General features: G+C 36.8%; 1 protein-coding gene and 1 long non-coding RNA gene across 2 annotated transcripts; both read right to left on the reverse strand.

Annotated features, from left to right (window-relative positions):
* Positions 1-19,523, reverse strand: LOC122066504 (ubiquitin carboxyl-terminal hydrolase 14). Its single transcript, XM_042630320.1, has 19 exons — positions 18,993-19,523; positions 18,712-18,883; positions 17,858-17,970; positions 17,426-17,762; positions 15,362-15,456; positions 10,996-11,129; positions 10,857-10,913; positions 10,672-10,749; positions 7,007-7,061; positions 5,561-5,641; positions 5,124-5,322; positions 4,986-5,043; positions 4,780-4,902; positions 3,653-3,741; positions 3,450-3,539; positions 1,748-1,918; positions 1,455-1,588; positions 1,188-1,317; positions 1-550 (listed from the first exon to the last, which is right to left on the reverse strand). The coding sequence occupies exons 1-19, from the start codon at positions 19,098-19,100 to the stop codon at positions 372-374; spliced, it is 2,403 nt and encodes an 800-aa protein (XP_042486254.1). The 5' UTR covers positions 19,101-19,523; the 3' UTR covers positions 1-371.
* LOC122066505 lies at positions 9,525-10,655 on the reverse strand. The gene is made up of 2 exons (XR_006136376.1): positions 10,012-10,655; positions 9,525-9,948 (listed from the first exon to the last, which is right to left on the reverse strand). It is a non-coding gene; the product is annotated as an uncharacterized LOC122066505 (long non-coding RNA).
* Positions 19,524-27,819: the final 8,296 nt, after the last annotated feature.

Here is a 27,819-nt window from a genome sequence, read left to right on the forward strand (position 1 = left end):
TTAGAGGATCAAGTAAAACCTTGGGTGATATACAGTAATCTCTCTAAAAAATTCTCAGGTCACCTTCCCTAAACAGAACAAGGAGAAAACACAAACATGCTTAACTAGTTTCAGAAGGAATGAGATAAACCACATCTAGTAATTTCTATATTCACAAATCGTTTATGAAAGCTCCAATAAAATTGAAGGAAAAAGAATGTTTTATTTTGGTAGCAATTGCTGAATTAGAAATGATGACCAATGAGAACTCGGCAGCTTAGGATAAAACAGCTCCATTACCACTGCTCGAACCAATGGTCAAAGCCATTTGCAAAATGACCAAAACCCTGGTGTTACTGGTACAGGGCCAGCCAGTCACCACTCCCGCATTTTCAGCAGTTCAGTCTCTCAAAGAAGTATAAGTACCCCATGTCTTTTGGGGGATTAACAGATGCCCCAACTTTGTCATCATTGAAGATTACCCATCTCCCATCTTTGTAGACATGAGCAACATAATGCCCACACTGAGTAGAGGTACCTATGTGGCTCACCAGTCCAATAAGCTTGTACTCTGCACAAGTGTGAAAACTAGGATCAATATTCATATTGCACCGGAACAAGCTATACAATTAACACATTCAGACAACCAAATCACAGTAATGATCAGCCAAGAAGGAAGACTTTTGACTGCCAATCATTGATATACTATCGTGTCCCTGTTGCTTAAACATCCTAATATCTCTAAACGTCTAAACATCTGTTCCATTACATGGAGCAAATCCTAGTAGAAAAGGCCACAAAAACTGACAAGTAATGTTTCATTCCAAAACATTGACCACCCAAAAAAATAAAAATTTTCACCACCCAAAAGCATGTCTCAGATTTGAGCAGTTACATTAGGAGATTTAGAATGATAAACTACTGATTGACGGATCATTAACATATTGGCCGAGTTAACTCGTGGCCGGCCAGGACCAATCCAGCCAATACCACTGATCTCCCCAAATTATCCCCTCATGGATTTACAAAATACCAGCTGTGTTGTCCGAATAAACTCAGCTTTGGCCAGGACCCATCCAATCCTGAGTTCCAATCCCTAAATCCTTGTGATAAATACAATGAGTTACACATGGAAGTAATAGAAGCATCTGGAATTCTAGATGTTTATATTGGTCAGCAGAAAGAAAGGTCAAGCCCAAGAAACTTACTTCCTCCTCCATCAGGTAATCCCTCATCAGCCACACTTTGTGCACTGCTAGATGTGGTATCCATTTCTGCCGAAGCAGAAACCTGGGGGTTGTTAAATATCCAATCTGTGGCCTTCTCAATGTCCCCGCCCTGTGAATAGTTGAACATCAATAATGCAGTAGTGAAAGCTCCAACATTTGCAAGGCAAAAAAAAAGTTGGGGGAGGATGGCAGGGGAGAATATTCTTATTAACCAAAGACAATACTAAGAGGATACAAGAACCACACCGATGCTTTTAATGCTTTTCTAGAAACCTCTTCCTCAAATCCAAATGACACCAATGTATCAACTTTTGATTGGTCAACAAATGATAACAGCACCTCAGCAGTCTGTGCCTCTTGTGAAATAGGATCATCTATATCTGGAAACAAGAAACAACAAAATACATCAAGCCAGCTAGCCAGCTAGCCCACTCAAACTTGGGCTGTGCAGACATCCTTTTGAAGCCTGAAGTGACCTATGATATTGTTGTCTTTGTGATTATCACAGAGACAAATTTTGTATCGTAAGGCCACAATACCTGGATCATTCATGTGAGAAAGTAACCAATTCATTGCTTCCTCCACACCAGTATTTGATGTGTTGATAGCAGCTTTCTGACAGTGAAGATAGACAAATCCCATGTCTGCAAGCTGGGATACAATATCCTCATTGGCTGAAGGTTTACTTGCTTCTACTCCAGTCCCAGCAACTGCACAAAAAAAAAAATTAGTAAGGATAACCCTTATTTCATCACTTGTTTGGAGGCATGAAGGCCTCTACTCAGATGCATGCATGAAAGCATCCCGGATAGGGGAAACTGCTTCAACTAACAAGGAATCCTTTAGAAAAATGAGAACATGCTTTATTCTGGTTACCATTTTCCTGTCTTCAAATTTTTCCAGCGTAGGTTCCTAACCCACTCATTCTAAAAGCTCAAACAACCGGGAAAAAAATAAAGAAACAGGGAAACTGAAACCTTGACAAGGAATTCAGTCCTATAATGGAGGGCAACAAAGGAGGAAAATAATTGGCAATATAGATATCAAAGAATTAAAAAAAAAAAAAAAAAAGAAAAAAACTGTTCATTATCTCTGTTCTTCAATTATCGTAGATTTTGAATGCACTCAGCCAGATACTTTGGTTCACCTTATAGGAAAATGCAAAACAAAGTGTTCAAATGCACTGAGTGAAGGGGGGAGGGGAATATTGAGAATAGAAAGAAAAGGGGGGATGAGATCCTTCATATTAAGGCTTGGAGTCCTCAGTTCAAAATATCCATGATTTAAAAAATCTGTCCCTTGTTAAGGCACAAGAAATCTGTCCTTTATTAACCTGGAAAAAGCTTATGACAAAGTCCTAGATAGTTAATCTGGCAAGTACTAGAAAGAGAAGTATTTCAAGTAAATAAAAAACATAAGTAAAGATATGTATGATAGTGTGGCGATTAGTGTAAAAACTGTGGGTTCAAGGTAGCAAATCCCAATTACAAGCAGGTTACATGAAGAATTTGTTTGCGCTTATCATGGATGAATTAATCAGAGACATTCAAGATGATGTTCCATGGTATATCTATTTTACTAATGACTTGCTTTGGTGGAAGAGATAAAAGTAGGGATTAATACCAAGTTGGAGTTACGGAGATCAATCTTGGAATCAAAAGGTTTTAAGATAAGTAGAACAAAGATGGAGTTATGATGTAACTTCAACTACAGGACGGACTATGAGGTGGTGCAAATCGATGAGAGGGAGGTGCATTCAAAGAAGGTTATTGATGTAGTATTTTTTTTCTTTTTCTTTTTTTTTCTTTTTTGGGATGAATGTTATTGATGTAGTTTCATTTCTTCCTCTTCCCAGCTTCAAAATTAAAAAAATAAAAAAGAGAAAAGAGGCAGTACCATTGCCTCATTTTCATTAAAAATCCCTCATTGCCTCAAACATAGCCTGGTTTCGGAAAAAGTAGAATAAATGAATAACAATCCATAATTTAAAAATAATAAAAAAAAAAATAATAAGAAGAAGAAGAAGAATTTATCCAAAAGAAAATAACACAAGAGTTTACTTTAGAATTCAGATTCCTAATTCAACTCATGATTTTTCCACTAAACGTGTAGAACATATGGATCGGTACAACCAACTAAAGGCTTGACCCTTCTTTCAGGTTGTAGTGGCATACTAAGAAAAGAAAATGATCTTCAAACTGTAAAGATGAGGTTAGTAATACTGTTCCATGTTAAACAGACCTGTTTGTGGTAAAAGTTCTTCTCCCGGCTGAAGACCCTGGCTTCGCATGTGACCAATATCTATAACATCAGGAACATCTATATAGACATCTGGAAAAATGACAACAGTGGCACCAGTTATTCCAGAAGTTGAGACAACTTATGTAAAACCAAGAAAACATACACTGATTGCAGGAAAAAATAGCAAAAGTCATCAAAGTTACCAAGCTTTTTGGGCACCCAGCCTTCCTCCATAACAAATTTCCGCATATGCAACACTAGGTAATCAGGAAATGAAGTCAAGCCAGCAGTTCTGCAAAAGATGAGACAACTCAGAACATTTCTACTTAAAGGTACAGGGAGAATTGAATTCAACAAATTCAGCCTTATCCCAAATTAATGGGGTCGGCTAATGGATCCACCCAAAAAAAAAAAAAAAAGGAAGAAGAAGAAAAAGAAAACAAAAGAAGAAGAAGAGTTTGAGAGGAAAGTGGCACAGCCCACCAAGTTCGGACAATCTCAGCTAAACAGGGTTGGCTACATGGATCCTTGTTCGCCAATAGGCTCTATCCAATGTCAAACTTGAGGCAAGATCGAGACTATGCATGTCATTCCTCACCACTTCACCTATGGTTATTTTAGGCCTGCCCCTAGCTCTTCTAGCTCCTTCAATCTGAATTAGGTCACTCCTAACTGGGGCGTCCTCAAGTCTCCTTTGAACATGGCCATACCACCTCAAACACCTTTCGCGGAACTTGTCATTGATTGGAGCAATTCCCAAAACAGCTCTAATATGCTTATTCCTTACTTTATCCTTCCTAGTGTTGCTACATATCCATCTTAACATCCTCATCCCCACTACACATAACTTTTCTATATAAAACTTCTTAACTGCCCAACATTCCACCCCCATACATCATAGTTGGACGCACAACAGTCCTATAGAATTTTCCTTCAAGTTTTAAAGTACACCAGTCACATAAATCCTCCATGTTCTGATCTTTCGAGGGAATGGGGAAAATAATTTGACAAAGGTGAGGAAAAATACTGACATTGATCATCTTTATTACTACAACAATACCAGGGCATTAGCAGCCTGGTTTCAAGGACTTCACACTTTCTCAAATTCTGAGTAGCTTTTACTTCCAAGTAGTCAACAGGTAGCTTACTCACCCAATCTAGGCCCGAATTGATGAGTTTGCATGCCCCACAGGGCGTAGGACTAACATTAATGAAGTGAGGTGCATCACACATTCCCTATAAATGAGAAGTTTCTTATGCTTTCCTAGAACATGAAAATAATACAAGTTGATGATGTTTACAAACAAACGAGTAAACTGACAACGCTTACTTAATTGCTGTTGTCTTAGAATTCAAGGCAGCACTGAAAAAATCATGAACCTCCTCTGGAGCTGAAAAGCTTGCCAAACATGCTTCTAGGGGCACCCTTGGGCGTATAATTTCCTCTGCAGAACTGACAGATTAAGATAACATTAGTAGGATATAGGAAAATGATGGAATCAAGTATTACATTGGATGCTTGTTGATTTAACTCACACTTCCTTCCCTTCCAAACTCTTTTCTGCTTTCAACCTCTGAAATGCTTCTAGCTGTTCTGAACTCTCAAATCATGAGACCATTAGGAGACAACTTGAGGATGGGACCAATACATAACCTATTATTGCAGGAATTTACCTTTATTAATAGCTTCATGCAAAGGAATATTCAAAGAGAGAATGCAGTCAACCCTTTTATTGTAAGCAACTTTTCCAGATGAACACTGAAGTCGTTCTTCAATACCAAACTTGAAACTCCTTGATGGATCTGGTTCAGTTTTTCCAGTATTAGCCCGTTCAACTTGATCAAGAAGATGTAGGAAGAACTCCAAAGCATCCTAAAAAGTAGTTGATGGCATAAGAAAAAAGGATATATTAGTCAAGTACAACTCAATTAAACCTCCACAAGGATTTAACATATGATTTGATTTTCAGGACATTATTCTATATCAATGGCACTTATACCATTAAAGGGAACTACATTAAGGACATGTCCACCAGAATATGAAATCAGACACCAAGTAAAGATGGCATATTCACAGCTTCAGAATCTAATTAAATTAAACAACACATTACCTGCTGCCGCATGCTAGAAAACTCAGGATGGCTAGCCGCAATAACTGCTTTAAACATGCGAGGAGTTATCCCTTCCTGCTTCTGAAAAAAAAAAAAAAAAAAAAGGAGATGCATAGTAGTCAAGTGTGGGGAGAGAAAATTTTAATAATAAAATATATATATATATATATATTTTTTAAAGTCGATATACACTATTGAAATCTAATGGTCAGTGTGACCAACTGGAAAAGAAGGGCATCACAAAAGATTAATGATTACTTCAAGAAGAAATTTCAAGAGGGATCTAGATGAATTGCATAGCATAAAATAAATATAAAATGAAATTCATCAGCAGATCAGGTCTTTTAGGCTTCAAGATTATATAGCGACACTCATTTTCTCTTCTTTATCTTTCATTGCTTGGAATATCAGAAGGCAAAAGTATCTCTGAATGGGCATGCCCAAAGAGTATCTTTGGAAAGGATATATAGCTATGCCATGTGAAAGTGTCATGTGGCACTTCTGTTGGATGCCTCGGTAATGATCTGGATATGCCACATGTCAAATTCCAGGCTCAATTTGAATCATATACCAACCCACGAATCAGCATCCGCCCTCTTGGTAGTCTACGCATTGGTATCATGTACCCTCTTGGTGGTCTAAGCAACGGTATGCACCTCTTAGTACTCCTGAATTTCTACTGCTTTATTTTTCAACTTGGTCAACTCTATCTACACTGAAACTTGATGTGTGAGAAGGTTCCCTGGTGTCTACCTGACGACAAAATTCCACCCCTATCTGACCAGCCACGTCACACAACTGAGTGTGCACATCCAAAGATTCCCTTTAAATGTGCCGGTCCAAAGAAACGAAACCCATATGTAACCCAAAATGATCACATTGATACATTTATCGGCAGAACAGATTGAGAAAATAAATTCAGGCATGAATAGTTTACAACATAAATTGGGTTTGGCATCAAGGTTTGTATGTAATCCTTGCCTCGGGTAACCAGTCTGGATCAGGATCAACCAAAGCCAATCCGAGTTTTAAATAGGATCTGCAAGGATCAATCAAGTTTAGCCTTGATGCAATCTGGATTACTTGGGAACAATCAAGCCCCTATCCATTGGATCTGTATCCAATCTGAATTTGATTAAGTTCTACCACCTGATACTGAGCAAATCCGAATCAGATATATCCCTGTCGTGATCCAAACCACATTAAAAATCCTATGGAATAATGTTACAGATCAGATATCATAGCTGACTACTCTATTTCACGTTGTCAAAAGTGAAGCAGCAGACTCAGAAAGGATGTAAAGGGATTTCAATTTCAATTTCTGGTTAAAATCCTAAAATCTGATGAAGAATTTGCAATTTCAATTTTCTGTTTAAAAAAAATATATATATTTCCCTCTAAAACAGACATGGCATAAAGATATCATGACTTCAATAATTTACATACCTCCTTTGCCGGGACTGAATATTTCCCAGACAGCAAACCATGTCCCAGTTTTGCCCTACCATTGAATAAACATATTAAACATTGAACCACCAAAAGGCACAAGTAACCCTAACAACTTGGTTTATCAACAGATTAAAAACCTTCAAATTAATCAGGAAGAATATTGGGCAGAGAAGAAAATAAAGATTGACAGCAAGTTGTTAAAATGCAGTGCTAGACATTTAAAGGAACCACAAGGCACTATGTTCTATTTTTAAATTTCTTCTCCCTCTCATAGACCCAGGGCATTTTGGTGATTTGGGAGAGTCCTAATCATGTGTAGGGTGAGTCATTTGAGTCAATTAAAGAAAGCATAAGGAGCTTGGATCTGTTCTTTTATTTTCTTCACTCTTATAACAGGAGCCAGGGTACTTGGTAATTTTAGTAATTTGAGCTATTGAGTCCTTTCCAGTGTGTACTATTGAGATCTTCATTATCAAAAGGGATTTTCTTATTCACACCCCCTAAACATGTCAAATAATTCGTAACCTTACTTTTTTACCTTTTAACATAACGCATTTTTTTCAACTAAGGTAAATAATGTCATTTCACATATGCACTAAAAAAAAGTACATGACAATGACAGCTTTTGATAATGATATAATGATAGTCATTTTCAAAATATTTTTTAAAACCCTTTTATAATACTAACACAAAGAACTTTTGGAAATAAGACAAGGGGCGATAAAAAAAAAAAGTGTCAGGTTCTAAATACACATATAGATGTGTCATTTAGACAATCCCTCATCATAATAGTAAAGAAATAAATTAATAAAAAATACCAAATCACTTATCAGAAATATTAAATAACAATATTAACCCATTAAGCACATATATAATCGCCTCCATGCTTTTCCAATGCTTAGTAAATGTTTATGAATTTGCTTGAAGCCGCGTTTCTTCTCAACCTTGAAGCTAAAATATTTTACAACCCTACATGTGATGTTTAGAAAGCCTAATGTAGTTCTAGAAATTATCTCATCACCCTTTACCTTGTTATTTATAATTTATTAATGCTACTGCAATTTACCCAGTCCAAGAGTGAATGCCTCACAGAGGCATAACAGGGCTGCTCTGCCATAGGCACCCCAGCTCAATGTTTTTCACCTTAACTCGGGCTAGGTATGAAACAATAGAAAAGCACCAGGCTAACCTGGCCTGCTTAGAACTGAATAGTCATTTCATCGCTATTTGACAGTCTTTTCACCTAAAAAATGATCTGACATGAAATCTACAAACCTATCAATTAAGTAATAGCACAACTATAAAATGCTATGAATATGTGAGTGTTTACAATTGGTGTTGACAAAAGGTAACCAACCTTTGCACATTCCATAAAAAATTCTACATATAAACTTTCTTTTAAGCAGTTAATTTCTTTTTTATAAATTAGACAAAGGTTCTATCTGTGCTAAGCTACTTAAATTACGTAGTAGTAGAATTAAAACAATGTGCACATTTAAGTGTTTTGCTCACATCAACAATCCAACATGGACTTAGAGGAGAAAACACAATATGAACATTATAGGTTCCCCCCTCCACCCAAAGTAAGTAATTTAGATTTTACTAAAGAAAAAGTAATTTAGTTTACTAAAGATAAACTAGGAAAATGTTGTAGCGATGCTTAAGATAACGAGTAACAGAGAAGAAAATCTAAGTACAAAGTAGGGGGGAAAAACAGGAAAAAAAATCCAAAATATTGATAAACAAAATGCCTAAACAGATTCTATGCACCAACCCAATGTTTCTTCCTTAATGCTCGTCAATAGTATGATATTATTGGCTCTAGATAAAACAAACCCTTGGTAGCAGATTGGGCTTCAGCCTAGCAAAACGCAAAGTTTCTTCCTTGAATGCCAATCAATAGTATGATGTTATTGGCTATAGATAAAACAACCCTTGGTAGCAAAAGCCTCTACAACAACAACAACAACATAGCCTTATCCCAACTAAATGCGATCGGCTACATGGATTTTTGCTCTCCAATCAGCTCTACTCGTAAACATACAAGATACGAGTCCTAACCCATGCATGTCTTTTCTCACCACTTTGCCAAGGGCTATTTTAGGCCTGTCACTGGCTCTTTTAGTGCCTTCCACCTGAATCAAATCATTCCTTGAACGTGGTTATGCCACCTCAAACGACATTTTCGAAGCTTATCATGTATCAGAGGTCGGAGCTACTCTTAACTCTACTCTAATGCGATCATTCTTTACTTTATCCCTCCTAGTTTTGCCACACATCCATCCATCTCAACATCCTTATCTCTGCTACATTTAGTTTATACATATGACATTTCTCAATTGTCCAACATTCCACACCATACATCATAGCCGGTCGTATAACAGTCCTATAAAATTTTCCTTTAAGCTTTAATCGAATATACCGATAATATAGCACTCCGGACGCACCACTCCACTTAATCCATCCTATTTTATTTCTTTGAATAAAATCAACTTCCATATACCTAAAGTAACCACTTCATGTTTGAGCCTAGATACCTAAAATAACCACTTCGAGGGATAACCCTCTCACGATATCCACTATCTCATTAACTGTTCAAGTATAACTAAAGTTACACACCACATACTCCGTCTTTGTTCTACTTATTTTAAGACCTTTTGTTTCCAAATTTTATCTCCATGACTCCAACTTGGCGACCCCTCCAAAGTTAAATGAGTTTCAAATAAAAAAACCAGTCTGAATGTCTCAGTTAGACCAGTGGTTTTAAGGACTTGCTATATTAGATTGTTTCTCTGCTTTGAATGCCAAAAGGTGTATCACATGGATGGATGTGGCTTGGATGAGAACCTATGTTAGAGGCTATAGGGAAAGACTTTTGAAAAGAGGGAGGAGGGAAGAAAATAAGAGAGAAAAGAAATTCTTAATCATAAAATTGACAGCTCCTACCCAACACAATCTACAACAAATATTAAGTTCATTGGACATGGCAGAAAAAGATTTACACACAGTTTACAAATTCATTTGAAACAATTGAAAATAAGCATGCCTCAGTTTGAATCCTAAGTAAGAAAAACCAACAACAAATGAATGATTGATCCCAATAAATCTACGAATGTTTCCTAGAGTTAAAAGGTGTATATTAATCTGTTGCAGTGCTAAAAAAATAAACCATAAATTTTCAGAAAAAAAAAATTTACATATTTTTAACATGGTTGATTAAGTCCAAATTTTCCTTTCCTCTATTTAAGTAATTATAATCTCACAACAATCTTTAATAACTAAATTTATGGTCAAATTGAGCAGCCAGTACACTCACATGAAATGGCTCATATTCCAGGACATTTAAGTAAATATCCCCAAAAATGCAAAATATTTGATAAGGGTGCCACTGTGGCACTTATTTCCCCCCGAATCATTTCATAATCCAAATTCAAAAGGTAAAAACTCGAATATCAAAATATTTCTAACCATTGTGTTTGACATAAATAAATCATCCATCATCGGATTTGTTTAAGAAGCAAAACTATAAAATGAAGGCATTTCAACAAATACAAACTGCCAATAATTTGAATGATCCATTTTAGAATCAAAAGGAAAATCTCACACCAGCATTACCCATGGAAGCTAAGACAGCCACAATATAAAAGATAGTATTTTCTTACAACTGTGTATTCAGGTCTAGAGTTGGATCAGCAGGAGCACTCTCAAATGCGTGTTTCAGAGACTGTTTCTTGTAATACCTGATAGAAGAATTAAATAAATAAATAGAGTTAAATAATTGAGAAAACCTATTCAGTTTCCACAAAGGTGAATGGCTAATTTATAAGCAGCAAAAAATAAGACCAACCTTGAAGAGAAAGAATCTGTTGAGAATACTATTTGCATTGTTGCCGCCAAATAACAACTGCAACAGAAAAGCAATGTACAAAGAAACAGTTATAGATAAGTAATTTTTAATGAAAAAAAAATGAAGGTACCAAAACTACCTGTTCCCAAGATTGATAAGCCCTGTGTAACCAGGTCCAAAAAGCAGTTCCACTTCTTCTCCACTTTCTTGTATGCGGTTCCAATCAAAATTGGTATTCTGGTCAAGTTCCTTTTCAGCAGTTGTCATTTCAGTCTGGAAATAAGAAAGACTTAATTTCCTTTTGCAGTGGAAATAAGAATAGAAATAACCACCCACACCACCGCAACAACAACAATATTTTGCAACACAACTACACATAATTGAAGAAATGTCTCAAAGACTGATAATCTTAGGGACCTAACCCTTTTTTTTTTTTTTTTTTTTTTTTGGGGGGGTTGGGGGTGGGTTGGTTCACAACAAAAACTATGCATCAAAGAAAGAACATCCCACCCCACCGAAAAAAAAACTGAGTACATCAATCAAAAAGCATGGAATCCCAGCTGGAAGAGAAACATATCCTATGTAACCTGATAAATTCTTCACATGCCATGGCCAAATCAATTACATACCAGGCAATATCAGCACATAGCCTAGGAAAAACTACAGGATTGTCTTCAAGAACCCATCTATTCCTTTCCTTCCACAAGGAAGTGAACCCACAACACCTTTCCTTTCTCACCAAAGGAATTTCCAGGCCACCTAATAAATAGTTTCTCCAGGGACCTACACCAAGTTGATCACTTGATTGTAACCCATAAAGGATCAGGAAAATATGCCCATACCTTAATGGCAAATTGGCAATATTGCATTGCAAGAACAAATGATCTGCAGATTCCTCCTAACAGACATAGATAGTGTGTACCCCCTTGTGCTGCAAATTATGCAAAGTAAGACCTTATTAAATGCCAAAACCCAAGCATAAGTGGCCACCCACCCTCAAGGGAATTTTCCAACGTCTTGCTAGAAACTCTTCCAATTCAATGGTCCCATCATTGCAGGAGATATTACAAAGAACTCACTCACCATGATACTTATCTGAGGTCATGGAGGCTTCTCATCACACTGTTGCAGATGACTGCTTTGGTCTGGAGGCCAAAACAACAGATGACTCCATATAGAAAGATAAATCGATTTGCTTCCAAAATTGGAGAGGAAATAGGTTCCGGATGCTCTGTACCAGAACCTAATCTAATAATTTAGGGAACTTCCAGACTTGGAACTTAATTGGGGCTTGGGAACACGCTGATGGGATGAAGTTCAATCTAAATGAGTAAATGATGACAGCAGATTAATCTAAGCCATAGATTTTGTTTTCCAGAGTAATCATTGTCTTGCTGCATTCCTCCCTAGGACAATTTGACACCAACACAAAACCACCACCATCCATTCCTCTATGTAGAGAGATCAACTTCCACCTACCCTTCTTCAAAATACGGCATTGCATGGAAATCCAATTACTATCTTCAAGCTCAAGGCACTTAGCCAATCACTAGACAAAACATCAGAGTCCTTGCAAACACCAAAAGGTTCTTTTTCATGGTTTGAAAATTTCAGTTGAAATGACCGAGATTTCACAAAAAAAATTTGGTTTTGACAAAGGTCGAAATGAAACGCAGGTCAGACTTACTAGAAATGAAATTTTGCAATTTGGGCCGAAATTTTAGTTTCGGTGTCGTTTCAACCGAAACAATACAAAACAGTGCATATAAAAGCACAGTTCCAATTGAGTGGTTTGAGGTTTGCCTGTTAGGGGGAGTCCAAAAAAATAAACCCCAGATTGGGTAAGCCAAATCACCAACATTTCTTAGAGAAACAAAGTGTTGAGGACTACAATGGATCTACAACGACGTTTTGCCACATTTGAACAAGATTAGTGCAAAATTCAAACTTAGAGGTATACCCTTTTTCCCCAAAGGTTTCAAACCTTCCGGAACTCCATATGGTACTGAAATAGAATTGGAGGAACAGTGATGTAGATAAGTCACTTGGGCTTATTTTATTGCAAATAAGCCTTGGGTTGTGTTATATATGTGTTGGGTCTTTGATCCCATGGGTTTTCTTTGAAATGGACCACTTTAATGGGCCTAAAATATGGGTAGAAGGTAGAAAAACGGGATTTAATTCATTAGTTTAGTTAGTTGCTATTTAATTCAATAAAAGCTCATTAGGCCATTGGTCGGTTGTAAAGTTCTATATGGACTATTAGTTAGTTAGTTCTACTCCATGTTGGAGTCATAAAGTCAAGTCCTAGTCCTATTTTGAATTCCTAGTTATAGTAGGAGTGTCTAGTCCTATTAGGAAACTAGCTCCTAGTTGTAGTAGGAGTGTCTAGTCCTATTGGGAAACTAGCTCCTAAATAGTTTGATTGCTATTCTGCCCTCTATAAATAGAGGAACCTATGTACTCATAATGGAAGATTTGAATAAATGAATTATTGAGTGATTACTCTTTAGCTAAAAAAACTGTTATTGAGAGGTGAGATGCCTCAACCTTTGAGGGGTGTGATAACCAAAACCTGAGTGGTGAGATACCCATTCCTTTATTATCTTTCACCCTTCTCAACCCTCCATCAATTCTTCTTTTTCTATTTTTATTTTCTATTTATTGTTATTAGAAGTTCAGACCTGTTAAAGCATACAAAATCAGAATCAGCCAGCCAAAGAGTTCTTGTTCTTGAAGCTAATCGACCCTCATTGCTGTCCAAGTTTGAGATCTAATCTACAAATCCTTTGGAGGACTAGTTCTATACTCTAAGAAGATCAATCGATCCTCTCTTGAAGGTTATCTGAAGAAGACAAGTTGATGTTCCTGCAGAATTCTTCACATTCCCTCTCTTAGGTCTAAAAATCAAGAAAGCGCGTAACTCCATAACCAGCCTTCAGAAGCCCTTCATATTTGGGGGTTTTTGTGCCCTCCCTAGGGACTATCTACACCCAAAAGTATAGCTCAATCGGACTCCCACAGACCTGGCCGCACCTTTCTCTCTCCAGCTCTATAGAAGGTCTTTCTCTCTCCTATCGGGTTGGGTTTTGAGCTAGTTTTGCTCCTATATGGGTATTGTATCCTTGGGGGTTTATTTGATGGTATTATTTCTTTGTTTCTTGCTCCTATTTGTATTGTTTGGGGTTATAAACTGCAGAGTTAGTTACTTGTAATCTACTCCTACATTAAACAGTTTCATAGGTGTGTTTCAACCTTGGTTGTACACTTGTACTTGACTACTTGTAATACTTGTACTTGTAAAACGTTAACATATTGCATAATATTAAATGGTTTTTCTTCATTCTTAATGCATATTTTAGTTGTTTTCATTGAACTTGTGTGTTCTAATAATAAATTGTGTTGAATACGGTATATTTGAGAAAGTATGCAGCAAGTTATGGCATACATGACAACCTCGGGAGTCCGGAACGAAACCAAACTACAATTTTAGATTTTTTTTTGTTTACAATCTAAAGGTTTCAATATGTTTAGAGATGCTTAATTATGGTTTCCCTGAAGATTCAGACCAAAACAGGGCCATATAATCACCGAAATGGCCAAGCAAAATGGTCAGCTGAAATAAGCAAAGTTTTAGTTGAAATCATAATCTCAAACCTTGCTTATTCTTAGTATTGTGCCATAGCCCACTGCCAGCTTATCCAGCTCAAAGAACTTCACTCAATGGCTACCACTTTCCTCCCAGCCACCATTAGGGTTATCCTTGAAGACACTTGATATAGATGCCCAAGGGGTTTCCATATCATATATTAATATTCCAACAATCGACACCCAATAAGTAAATATAGATTTCATAAAGGACAAGTTGGCACTTCAAACATGCTCTGTAGAAACAATCGAGTGGGACTAAAGGCATACCATAGCTTCCATTTTCCATTTAACATACATCCACATGTTCATCATCAAGAAATTTACTAAAAATACACTTAACATTACTGTAATTAAAAAGCGTGAAAATATAATTCTCATTTACTTCCTCACTACTTCAAACTTCTGAATTGCTTAGTTTCACATCAACTAAATTTAGCTTACAATAAAAAAGGGTGTACCCAGTGCACAAGGCTCCCGGGTCTGTGGAGGGTCATAAGATACGCAGCCTTACCCCTGTTTTCACATAGAGGCTGTTTCCCAACTAGAGCCCACAACCACTAGGTCACAATGGAGGAACCTTACCGTTGCGCCAAGTACACCCTCTTGATTGCATCTTTTTTCTCTTTTTTTTTGGGGGATGCGAGATTGTATCTTCCAATAACTTTTATATTTATCAAGTTAGTCCTTTAGTATATGCATACAGTGATACTTGACTTTTAATGAATATTACACTCCAAGCACCTATGCTTATCACTTGGTTGCCAATCTGCCTTCAAAGCCCAAAATGCCTAAGCATCACATAGCCACTTTGATTGCACTTAAATAAATGCACATCAAAAAAAGCAATGATTAACCTTTTGCAACGATGAGAAGTCGATGCCAAAAAATGCCAAATGTTGTGGTAATAGCGGGTCCTCAACAATTTCATCCTCCGGATAAGAGTAAACATCTGAGCTGCCATAACAGATTAACATAATTAAACCCATTGTATGTATAGGAAGCAATGATTCAACAACATGATAAAAACACCTAATAAATAAACAGTAAGATTTCAGGCCTCAATATTTAAGACCCTGTTGACCATCTCAAAGAGTAAGGTTTTGAGCAACTTATAATTACTAATCATTAATGCGGGGTATCAGAAATTAAATAGAGAAAAATCAGGTTTCCTCGTGGATAAGATAAGCCTACAATCTTATTAAAAGAAGTCTTTTTGATAGAAGACATGATGATGTGGTTCAAGATGACTGTGTGACACCCATTTCCACAATTACAGCTATCTTCCTAAAAGCAAGAGATCCCCTCAATCAAATGATGCAGTTATCGGTGACCAGAGATGTCCATTTTCCTGACCTAACTGCCTATTAAAAAGGAAAGGTTTTTGATCTTTCAAGTGAATTTTACATATTATATTATTTTGATGGAATCAAATTTAAGAGTGGTTTAGCAAAACCAAAACACGGAATTCAAGGACCGTAGGGACATACACAGTTGTTCTTATCGGAAGTAGGGCACTAAGAGTCAGCTGATTAAGGATGATGTCTCGGTCCCACATAGGGTTCATCTTATCCATTTCAGTGTCCTTGTCTGAGGCCTCTTTTGTGGTTTGTGAATTTTACAAATTATATTATTTAAATGGAATCAAATTCAATTAGTGGTGTAGCAAAACCAAAACACGGAATTCAAGGACCGGAGGGACATACACAGAGTGTGAGCACTGTTCTTTTTGGAAGTACGGCAGTAAGAGTCGGCTGATGAAGGATGATGTCTCGGTGACTCAGTCCCACATAGGGTTCATCTTATTGGTTTCAGTGTACTTGTCTGAGGCCTCTTTTTTGGTTTACAGTTGTAAGGATATTTTCTCATTCTCAGAGATTTTGATCCGGCACTAGGGTCTCATAATTGTTTAGGGGTATGTATAAGTCAACATGTGCCTGGTGTGTTGTATGATGGACGCATTGCACTGCAACTCAAAAGGAAAATTTTATAAGAAAGCTACAAGACCAAGCAATGATTTATGGATTGGAAAACTAGGCACTGAAGAACAACAAATAAATAATATTATTGTAGCTGGGTTGAGGACGTTGGGATGGATGAATAGTAAAACTAGCGAGAATAAAATAAAAAATAAATACATTACAGGTAATTTACGAGTAACTCCAATACATAATAAGTTAAGACTACTTATTTGAGGTGGCATAAACGAAGATCTATTAATGCACCAGTATGGAGAAGTGACATGATTCAGATTGAAGTAGTTACAAGCGGAAAGGACGGGCCTAAAATGATTTTGGAATAAGTCATGACAAAAGATGAGGATGGATCAGGGTAGATACTATGCATGGCTTTAAATAGAGTGGAATGGGAAAACAGGAGCTGTATAGAATTGAGTGGAATGGGAAAACATCCTTGTTTGAGTATTCGTAGTTCAGAATTGAAGCGCGCTGCAGAAGCACATCAAAGGGGGAAAACATCATCCAATAGAAAATAATTTTGAGTTCAAGAATTTAACATTATTGTAATCTAGATTCTAATTCTTTAGACAAAAGTTGGAGAGAAACCGCTCCTTCCAGCCCTAGTTGTCTCAAACATCTTTTCCTTCATTATTCTCATTCTATATCAACTTCAATCAACTTTGATAAGAGAAAGTTATATTCTGGAAATATAGGAAAATAGCCTACATAATCCTGTCAACCAGATGCCACTTGGTTTCTTTGTACACTGATTTCAAAAAAAGCGTTAGAAGATCAAAAGCGAAACCAAAACAACTAGCAATAGCCCAACACAGAATACAACTTCCAATTTATGCCAATGTGCATGCATCTGGTCAAATTTTAACAACTGACTTGACAATATTCATCAGGGTGATGGTGCACATTTTTCTAACTTAAAAAACTACAGATGCATGACAGCATTACCTGCTCCTTCCAAATCAGCAGTTATAGTACCAAGCTTCACAGCGAGAGGATAGTTAGTTTCTTTGTAGTGTTCAACAGCATGGTTGTTTCCACCACTTCCATCCCAGTTTCTCCTCCCACAGAGAATCATTCCGTCAGTCAAATTTAGCCAAAGATTATCAGTCTTGTCACATTTGCAGCATTTCCACCCAGATGGAGGCACAATGACACCGCTGCCAATCTGTGGAAGATCCATGGCATATCTACTAGGTAGTTTCTTATCAGCTGTCCAAGATGCTACTTGCTCTTTCCGCTCAGCACCCTCAGCCATTAGAATAGCATCAACAGCCAATCTGACCTGCAATTTTTGAAAAAAGATGTGCATAAACATTTTCAATCTAAAGAAGTCTCCCTTGAAATATTAAGCGGCAACAGAGGTTGAAAATAAAATACCTTTTCGGGCAACTCAACAGAAGGAAATGAAAGAGACACGAATTCTGGCAATATGATGATGCTGTGACTTTCTTCATATTCAGGTTCATGGTTGTCAAATCCACCTTCAACACCTGCAAATAAAACCTAGTTGCTGTAGGTGATATTTCTACATCAGAACAGCGGATGAAATTCAAAATAACGTCCATGATAAATGACTAGGTACTGAATTCAACAGATACCCAAAGCTTCCCTCTGTAGAACCAAAATAATATTTTAAACCACACCTGACTGCACGCAAGCATGAAGTGAATAAGTGAACTGGTACGTGTTTGGCTTGCTATGAGAATCATAAGTTCGTCTCCATCAAAATTAATAGGCAGTTAACTCTTAAAACACTCAAAAGCAGCATCTAAGAACTAAGTAAATATGATATAAGTCTCAACATCCATTACACGTACAAGGGTTAAAAAAATGAGAGATTGAGAAAGGGGGGAGGGAAAGGTTGGTAGAGTAGTTTCACCCTGTCCTTTATTTTCCATCACTGGTGTGAGCTTTCCCCCTCTTTTCAGTCAGTAGTATCAGTTTTCCCCTCGGGTTCTTCGATTTCCATACAAGAAACATGGGATAGGTGTAATAACAACAGGAACGGAGAAAACAAGAACGAAAAAAATGATAGTTTTCTCCAATAATCATTAACTCCAAAAGTCAGTTGCACCGTAAAAGAAATCATATCTAACATGTTTCCAGTAATTGGGATAGCTGTTGAGAAGATTGCAAAAACCAATTTACACTATTACAGGGATGCATCTTCAAAACTGGTAGATTCCGAAAGGCCATAAAACTCATCCAGTAAAGATGCATGAGTCAGATACCTATTGCAAGAAGGGTCGGCTTCTTGAGAGGTCTATCCTCAGGTACTGATTTCTTCATCTGCTTTATATGCAAGTAAACAGGATTCCCAGTCTTCTCATAGTTCCAACCCACATAATCCTTCCCAAACGCAAGAAACGAGTTCATATCTATAAACAATCCACCCTCTGATTTCTGAAACTCAAAAGAACAGACATCAAGATAAAACCTTTCAGAAATGCTTAACTTAAGAATCAAGAACAGTTAGTATTCAAGAACAGAGAATGCGAGAGTAAAAATTTACCGGAGAATCGAAAGAAATGCAGCATTCTTGTTTGTAAATTCGATTGGTAGGCTCAGGAATTCGAACTCGAGAAAGGTGCGATCTAAGCAACTCCATTGGTGTTAACATAAACCAGAAAAAACCGATAGGGTTTTGAACTTCAACAAGTGCCGATTGGAAGGAGGAGGAGGAGGAGGAGGAGGAGAAGGAGAGCAAGATTCAATTCGGTGAAGATGGAAGAAATGGGAGACAGTGAAAAGTGTTATGGAGCGGAATCTGTTCTTTGCCCTATGCTTACTTCAACTATCTCGCGCCGAAAGAAAGAAACAAACAAAGAAAGAAATGAAGCTTTTTCCTTTTTTCTCAGTCTGTGTTGGGTTCTTGGGGGTTTCAAATGGAGTCGTAAGAACTGAGAAAAGTCTGCTTCTTGCTAGGGGTAAACAAAAGATGATCTTGCGTCAAGGTTTAAAAAACCGGAGTCGGGATCCGGATTAGTCCGGCCGATATCGGTTCAGATTTCAGAATCGATAAAATGGGATAAAAAATTTCTAAACCCTAACTATCGTGAAAAACCAGTTCGATTCTGAACCGATATCGGCCAAGATGAGAGAGAGAGGGGGATAAAAAACGCCATTGAAGTACCAGAAACACCCAATGTTTGACGATTGACCGTCCACCTCTTAATAATGATGGGAATCCTGTTTATTTGCACATAAAGAAGACGAAGATGAATCAATCTCTCCACAGGTCTCCACACGCAATTCGATTGGGCAAAATAAGGTATTCTTGAACATGAAAATAATGATGAACCAGGGTTCAACTGTAGCATTACATCACCATCGGTGAAGAGATCTTGGGTGAAGAAAAACTTATTTCGTAAAAATATGATTTAAGAGCGTGGGGATGTAAACGTATTGGACAGAAAACGAATTTGGATTGAATGTGATCGAATCTAGATATTCTCTTATCGGATATAGATTCGAATTTTTTATCATTTGTTTAGTAATCTGGATCTTCCTCCATTAATTAATATAATTTGCTCTTAATCTATCTTTTAAGTGATATTGACTCTTTTTCTCATTCTCTAGAACCTATATAAACTTCAAGAACCCTTGAAATCATTAACTGATCATTAACTATATCGGATAATTATTTCATAAAAAATTTATATTTCAATCTGAATACCCTTTGATTGGATACGTATATGAGTTTGGATTTTTGCTATCCATTTACATCCCATTAATATGGCAGAAAATTTTCCTACACAGTTACTTTAAAGTTTTTTTGCAAGAGAACGTTACTCGTAGGTGCAGGTATACACCAACACATGCAACCAGTGGGAGGGTTGATACGAGAATCTTCAGTGCAGGGGTAGCATGGTTTTTCCACACTCATCTGGGCATATATCTATACCAGTGGATACCATTCTTTCTTCCATTATTTTTTTTTATAATGAAAAGGTACTTTAAATATCGCCATGTATATATGCCAAGATGGTACCATTCTTTCTTCCATTTTTTTTTTTTTTTTAATGAAAAGGTACTTTAAATATTACCATGTATATAGATGATGTGTGTACACCTCTGAATAGAAAACCATAATCTAGGTAGTTTAACCGCGTGTCAAATTAGAGTGTCTTATTCAATCAAGGGAGAAAGAAGCCTGCCAGTCTGGTGTAGGGAACATCAGTGCATGAGGTGGGGGTCAGCGTGGTCTTTTCAGACCTCTGGGCATAGACAACACCAGACTGGTAGGGTTCTTTCTCCCTTCAAGCAAATACCATGTAATAAATTTACATGTATCCCTATATATATTAATGAAATGCATGTTGTTTTATGGTTATCCTTGTTGGCAACCCGGCCACGTGACAGTGATGATGTGGCCAGTTTGGGTGATATAGATGAAAATGATGACATGGCAGTGTCTAGTGTCACCGATGAGATAACAGAGCCGCTCAGAATCAATGGCTAGAATCAAGGTAACCAAACAGTTTTTCACTCAGAATCAAGTGACAGAATCAAGGTAACCAAACAGTTTTCCACTCAGACTCAAATGACAGAATCAAGGGAACCAAACAGTTTTTTTACCAAAAGGTAATTATTCCAAAGAAACTCATTCATATGAGTTAGATCCAGAATCCTAAATCCTTAGAATCTGATCCAACGGGTAATTCGATCCAAACGCCCCCTTAATACATCATTAATAGGTGGTGTGGGTTTCTGGGTCAAAACTATAAAAATTGGTCTATTTATGATCGGGGGCTTTTTCAGTATTGAAAATGACATTTTTGGAAGATTGGTTTTTCATGAAAAAGATATATTGTAATTTACCTAGTCCAGTGCATTTGATTTCGTCACATTCCGATATCGTATGAAGAAGTTACGACATTTGTGGTAGTCGATGGCAGTTTCGGCATTGAAGATGATTTTTTTAAAGGAAGTGTTCTCTATGTAATAATACGACAAAAATCCAATATTTTCAACGGTTCTGATTTCATCGCGTTCCGATTCCGTATAAGAAAGTTACGTCATTGGAAATGTCTATGGGCATTTTGATCTTTTTACGTGGATGAGTCAGATGATTGAGTCTTCTGGAAAGTCGTAGAGCGTCCAGTTACGGTTCCAACACACTTCGTTTTATCTTGATCAGATATCGTATGAAAAAGTTATAAGTGTTTCCGTGAAACTAGTTCGAAAATCCAAACTAGAAAATCAACATATGCTCTCGGTGTTGGGTGAATTTTCTGGATTTTAATTTTGAAATTTCAAGGGCTTTTGTGTAATTTCAAGGTTTTAAAGGTCTGAATTGATAAGAGGTTTTTGGCATTAAAGTTTATAGAAGCAGGGGCTTATGTGTATATAAGAAAATGAGAGGGATCCTTAATACACGGCTCAGATTGAGCCACGTTGGTCAGATTCCGATCTGACGGTTCGTACAAGAGCTTGCGTTGAAGATGCTTATCTGAGGCTTCTCATTGGTGAAATGTATTAGATATGATGGTCTGACGCTACACCATATTGCATTGACTATTCTGTGTCGCATGTGCATCATCACCGAAGTTTAGATTCCAATCCCTTAGATCTGGATCAAGTAGATCTTATAGATCCAGATCTAATGGTCTATAAATGATTCTCCTTTATGGGTTCAGTCGACATAGATCCGGAATATACGCTGATGTGGCCAATCCGTGGTCGACAACACTTCTGACTATGTCATCGCCTACGTCATGATGACGTCATCGAGATTCAAATCTAATGGTTTGGATCTATTGTCCGTTGGTTTAATCGGACAACTTAGATTATAAGATCTTTTATATGAGATCTACGGTCAGATTTCGCCACTGTTGTGCGCACCGCCGGTGTAGCCTACGCCACCCCTACGAAGATTCCATTTCAGGTTATCTCATTGCTCCAACTTCAAATGGTCATATCTCACTCATTTTAACTCAGATTTAGGTGAATCAAGTTGTATCTTCTTCGTTTTTTCAATCTCTACACCATGGAAGCAAGAAAAATGAGTTTTGAGTGAAGGAAGGCTACGATTTTGGTAAGAGAATCTTCCCCCTCTTTGTTGATCCTTTAATGAACATGAATACTTGATGATAAATGTTCTTAGGCCATTAAATGAGGTAAAAGAGGTGGTTGAAGTGTGTTAATGATACATTAACTCAAAGCCAAGGAGGAAGAGAAGAAAGCAAGGATGTGTTTGCTTTGAAGAGCAAGAAGCCAAGGAGAGAGAATGTGTAAACACCAAACTTGTCAGTACAAGTTTTCAGTCATCCCAGGCAATCGATTATGAGATTCTCTAACCTTTGATTTACATTATATGCATGTATGTATGTTAGGGTTAGTTGTGGATGAATGTATACATGCTAGGTTAGTTGTGGATGAACTGTAAGCATGCTAACTAGTTGTGGATGTATTTACTAGGCAAGGCTTAACTGTAGGGCATTGATATAAGCCTCAATCTACTGTATTATTTATTGTATGCTTAGTGAGTGCTAAGCACCGGGAGTGGGTGCTCTCGTGTAGTGGGTGCTACACATTGTATCGGCACTATGAGTGCCATCTCAGCTTCGGCTTGAGAAAATTAGGTGTGGGTGTTCCCGACTGTGGGTGCAATCAAAAGTAGTGTATTGAGTAGGTACGAAGCCTTTACATGCACTACTCCGGGGATGTAAGCAAATTGTCGAACATCGCAAAAATCCTGTGTTGTGGGTGCTTGTTGTTTGCATTTTATATTGAAGTGCGTGGAATGTAGAATGAGTGTGCACACTTGGAAGTGCCTATGAGAGGCTGAGTGTGCATACGACTGTGTGCAAACAGGGACAGGTATATCAGGTTTTTCTTGGCCAGACATCGGACAGATTTTTAGGGATCGGAATTAGACTCACCGATTCACCCCCCTCTCAATGACTGCCGGGTTACAAGAATGCATACCTACAAATCTACAATGCTCCGACCATTATTATGCATTATACCATAACCCTTGATTTTCATAGCTCTATTTTACCATTTGGTAAGCTTTGATATGTCTCAAAGTCAACATGTGATCGGTAGGGGACACAAAATCTACATGCCCACATAATTTGAGCCTTATATGATATGTTATGTAGTAGTTGTTGGCACTTAAAGTGAATGTGTAAGAATCTTGTTCTCCATAATTTTTTATAATTAAAAAAAAATACTGTTAGACTGGTGGAGGCAACACCAGTGCATGGGGCCAATGGGAGGGCGTCCAGGAGCATCTTTAACTCATGTGGTGGGGACAATGTCATTTTTTTGCACCAATTGTGTCTAGGAGTAGGCAACACAAGATTCGCACGAGTTGTTGAAGTTGAAGGAACAATACCACATTTATTGTTTTATAAAGAGAGTTGGTATGGCTCCTTCATTTAATTTATAGTTTAGTAATGTTTAACTCACATAAGAGATGCATTTTTGCCCTTTTTAAGGTTCTTTTTCCCATACAAAAAAATAAATAAATAAATAAATTTGGTGATTGATGAATTTATTTTCTTCACAATATGCATCAACCCAAACCCTAAGGCTCTGTTTGATTGTAATGGAAATTTAAAGGGAATGGAAGTGAAATTTTCATACTTTAAAAATAAATGTTTATAATCATTGTCTCATATGATTACATAAACTACTTAATTTTTTTACTGTATTTAGTAATGATATATTTTACATATTATAGTAAAGGATTTTGAATGCAAAGTAAAGTTATAACCAAATATGGAATGATTTGAAAATGTTAAAGTCACATGGATAATGATTACATATATTTATTTTTTAAGTATGGAAATTTTACTTCCCTTCCCTTTAATTCCCCTTAAAACCAAACATAGCCTAAGCATATATTATAGGTTTATCATTTTTTATTAGAGCAACACCTTTAGACCCGCATAAAACAATCACATAGTTTCCCTCATAAATGACTTATAAACATGCTTAAAAAATTATTTAATTTTTCTTTTCCATGTTCAAGGGTCTATTGGTCCTATTTACATAGTAGACCCGCATAAGGGCCAAGAGAGACCCATAGTGGTCAATAGCCAGGGCTGCATTTCTTGAAAAACAAGAAAATTGGTGCAACCAAGCAGCAATACACTTGAGAAGAACTTATCAAATGATCAATCCTCAGACAAATGCTCAACTGAGCACTGCAAACCGATGTGCTAGTGATTCGGTTATATCATAACCTTTTTTTTTGTGATAGAGTTCAATAAACTTGCTTAACTCTTCTAGTCTTTTTTTTTGGTAGAAAACTCTTATACCTTCATGCACAACGTTTACCCCAAAGCAAAGATTATGGATGCCTCCAACTGTAATTGCCATTGATCGGGAAACTTGGTTTTGGCAAGTCCAAGGCTTGAGCCCAGCATTGCTATGGGCCATCAGCCCAAGCACATAATAATATTGGTACAATTTGCATAAACACACACATTATAGAAAAAATATATATATATATTAGATTTCTGTTTGGATGTATTTATAAATATCTTAGGGTTCTCATCATATATTTTCAAATATTAAGATTTATATAAGCCAATTTAATAAATTTTATAGAGCTTTTAGTCACTGGATCACTCACCTTAGAAGTGTTTCCTGGCGGCCCAATATTTGCTATGTGACAGGTAGTGGTGCAAGTTTGGCCTTGACTGCCCGAATCGCCCTTGGCCCACCATGATCCCGAACAAGTATCAATCCAAAAAATTTGGTCTTGAGGGCCGGCCTAACCCTGAAATTTCTAACCCTGAGTCAGGATCAGGGCGGGTAAGGGTTGATGTCTTTGGCACGCCCAGTTCGCCCTGAACCAGGCCCTGATGTTTTTACCCTGACTTTTGGCCCTGGTATTTGATGAGCACATTTATGTGTGAAATCTAAGTAGTAAAACATGCATTTTTATATATTTAGAATGGAGCTACTTTGGGTTTTACTCTCTTTTTGTAAGTTTTGTATTTTAAAGGCCTTAAACATTATCGGGCGTCATATCTCTCTAACAACAACTACCTAGTATAGCTGGTGAGTTATGGTGTGCAAAATTCCTTTGCTCAATATTTGAAGAGAGGGAGAAAAATAAGAGAAAAATAAATAGAAAAAAAAAACAAAAAAATTATAGGAAATTTCTCAAAGTTTATTTCTCTCTTCTCTCTCCTCCATCTTAATACTTTTGGTCTCATAAGAACTCACCTACTAATTGTGGTTTTTTCCATTTTAAGAAAATGAAAATTTTTACCCTATCTCCCCATTCCCTATAAATACAACTCATGTAAGAGGAGGGGAGACACTTCATTATTCTTCTAGGTTTTTTTTTTTTTTTTTTAGTTGCTTTATCTCTTTCTCTAGTTTTCTTTCTCTAGCTCTAGTTATAGGTTTATGCTTTAAACACTTTTGTAAATTCTTTTTATTCAATTAATACAATCACTTTTGTTTTTGATTCAGTCTTTTATTTTTATTGTTTAAGCAATTGAAGTTGTAATTTTCAAATTAAAGTTCTAGGTTTAGTTCTAGGTAACAAGAACAAGCTATGGAGCATGTCTTTCAAATTCAATTTTTTTCTTCAAATTTGTTTTCTCTAGTACTAGAAATTTTAGATTTGGTTTATTCCATATCTAGTTTTTAGTAATTGTAGTATCTCAAAGTTCTAGATTTATGCTTTAAACACTTTTGTAAGCTCTTTTTATTCAATTCATGCAAGCACTTTTGTTTTTTATTCAGTCTTTTATTTTTATTGTTTAAACAATTGAAGCTGTAATTTTCAAGTTCTAGTTTTAGGCTTAATTCTAAGTGACAAGAACAAGTTATGGGCCATGTCTTTGAAGTTCAATTTTTTTTTTCAGATTTGTTTTATCTAGTACTAGAAATTTCTGATTTGGTTTATTCCAAATCTGATTTTTAGTACTGATAGTATCTCAAATCGATCAAGTTTTCAGTTCAAGGGTTGAAGTTCAAGTAAGTAAGCTCATTCAGTAGTCTTCTCATTCCCCTCCCATTTCCTCTTCTAACTATCTTTTCTTTTTTAATTTATGATTTTAATTTCAGTCGTTGCATTATTACTTTTCCTTTCCTCCAAGGTTCATGGCTAATGGTGGAAGTATGTGTGTGTCTATCCTGTGCGATCCACGGTTTAGTCCCACATCGCCCCGTAACAAAGCCCCCTCAATGCTTATATGAAGCCCTATACCTTCCCCTGTCAAGCCGGTTTTGACAGGTGCGCTGGCGGGTGAATTATATTTCTTGGCTTTGGCCCTCCTAGCTATAGAACCATCATTTTATTATTTTTTATTTTAATTGCCTTCCTTTCCCTAAATCCAAGTAGAGTATCCCTTGTAAGAGTGATTCTCTGGTTAAGTAGGGAAGTTTATATTATAATGCATCATTCTGGCTAAGTAGAGAAACCTACTTGTGAGTCTCTCTCTAGCTTTATCCCATTTCTTTTACTTTATTTTTATTTCAGTATTTTATTTATTTATTATTTTTTAATTGCGTGGGGTGTTTATTTTCAGTTATTTCTTTATTTAATTTTAATTACGTGGCTTGCGTATTTAAATTATTAAATGACGAATGGTTAGGACATTATTTTAGATACATATGTTTAGGATGGTAATTAGAATTAGATCACAACTATTAATCGATTCACTTTCACATTATTAAAATAAGAAAAAACAATAAAGTGACTGCTCTCCCTGTGTTCGACCCGTAGCTACATTGATCCGTATGCTTGTAGTTACATTTTAAAAGTTCAAACAGTATTGGCCTAACTCGGCCTTGATTTTTGCCCGCTGATGCTGATTCTGATTCTGATTGTGACCATGAGGTTAAACCTAATATTAACATAATTTTAGATATTGTTTGACCTTGAGTCATTGACACCTCAAAACCCCTAATATATCTTCTCATCGATCTCTCTTGTTTTTTTACAAAAAAAAATAAAAAATCTCTCTTGCTTTTAAAAAAATAGGGTATATTCGGCCTTTGATGGCAAACCAAGGTCAAGTTTAGGGTCAATCAAAGTCATCCCGGCCTTGATGGCAAACCAGGGTTAGGGTCGGGGTTAAGGTCAATCAGAGTCAGCTCGGTTAGACCCTGAAAAATCAGGGCCAATCAGGGCGGGTAAGGGTTGGGCCAGGGCTCAAGTTTTGCGACCCTGAGTCGGGGGCTGGTTTGGGCCTAGTTAAGGAAACTCATGGTTGGGCTAGGGTTTTAAGAAGACCAACCCAACCCGACCCTGTTGCACCCCTAGTGACAGATAAGATGTGGCCCAAATTTTGTACTATATGTCACAATCGTTTAAAGTGGATATGTGAATTGGGCTCCCCAAATTCTTATTATAATAAAAAAAT

Source organism: Macadamia integrifolia, unplaced genomic scaffold, assembly GCF_013358625.1.
Source record: "Macadamia integrifolia cultivar HAES 741 unplaced genomic scaffold, SCU_Mint_v3 scaffold2422, whole genome shotgun sequence".
NCBI classification, from domain to species: Eukaryota; Viridiplantae; Streptophyta; class Magnoliopsida; order Proteales; family Proteaceae; genus Macadamia; species Macadamia integrifolia.

What these genes read in the sequence shown, in the direction of transcription:
- LOC122066504 (XM_042630320.1), bottom strand. Translation starts at nt 19,100, where the DNA reads ATGTTAACACCAATGGAGTTGCTTAGATCGCACCTTTCTCGAGTTCGA. An exon ending in GCATGAAGCTATTAATAAAG is followed by an intron (nt 5,044 to 5,123) that starts GTAAATTCCTGC and finishes TTGAGAGTTCAG; the next exon opens with AACAGCTAGAAGCATTTCAG. An exon ending in ATTACCTGATGGAGGAGGAA is followed by an intron (nt 551 to 1,187) that starts GTAAGTTTCTTG and finishes ACACTTGTGCAG; the next exon opens with AGTACAAGCTTATTGGACTG.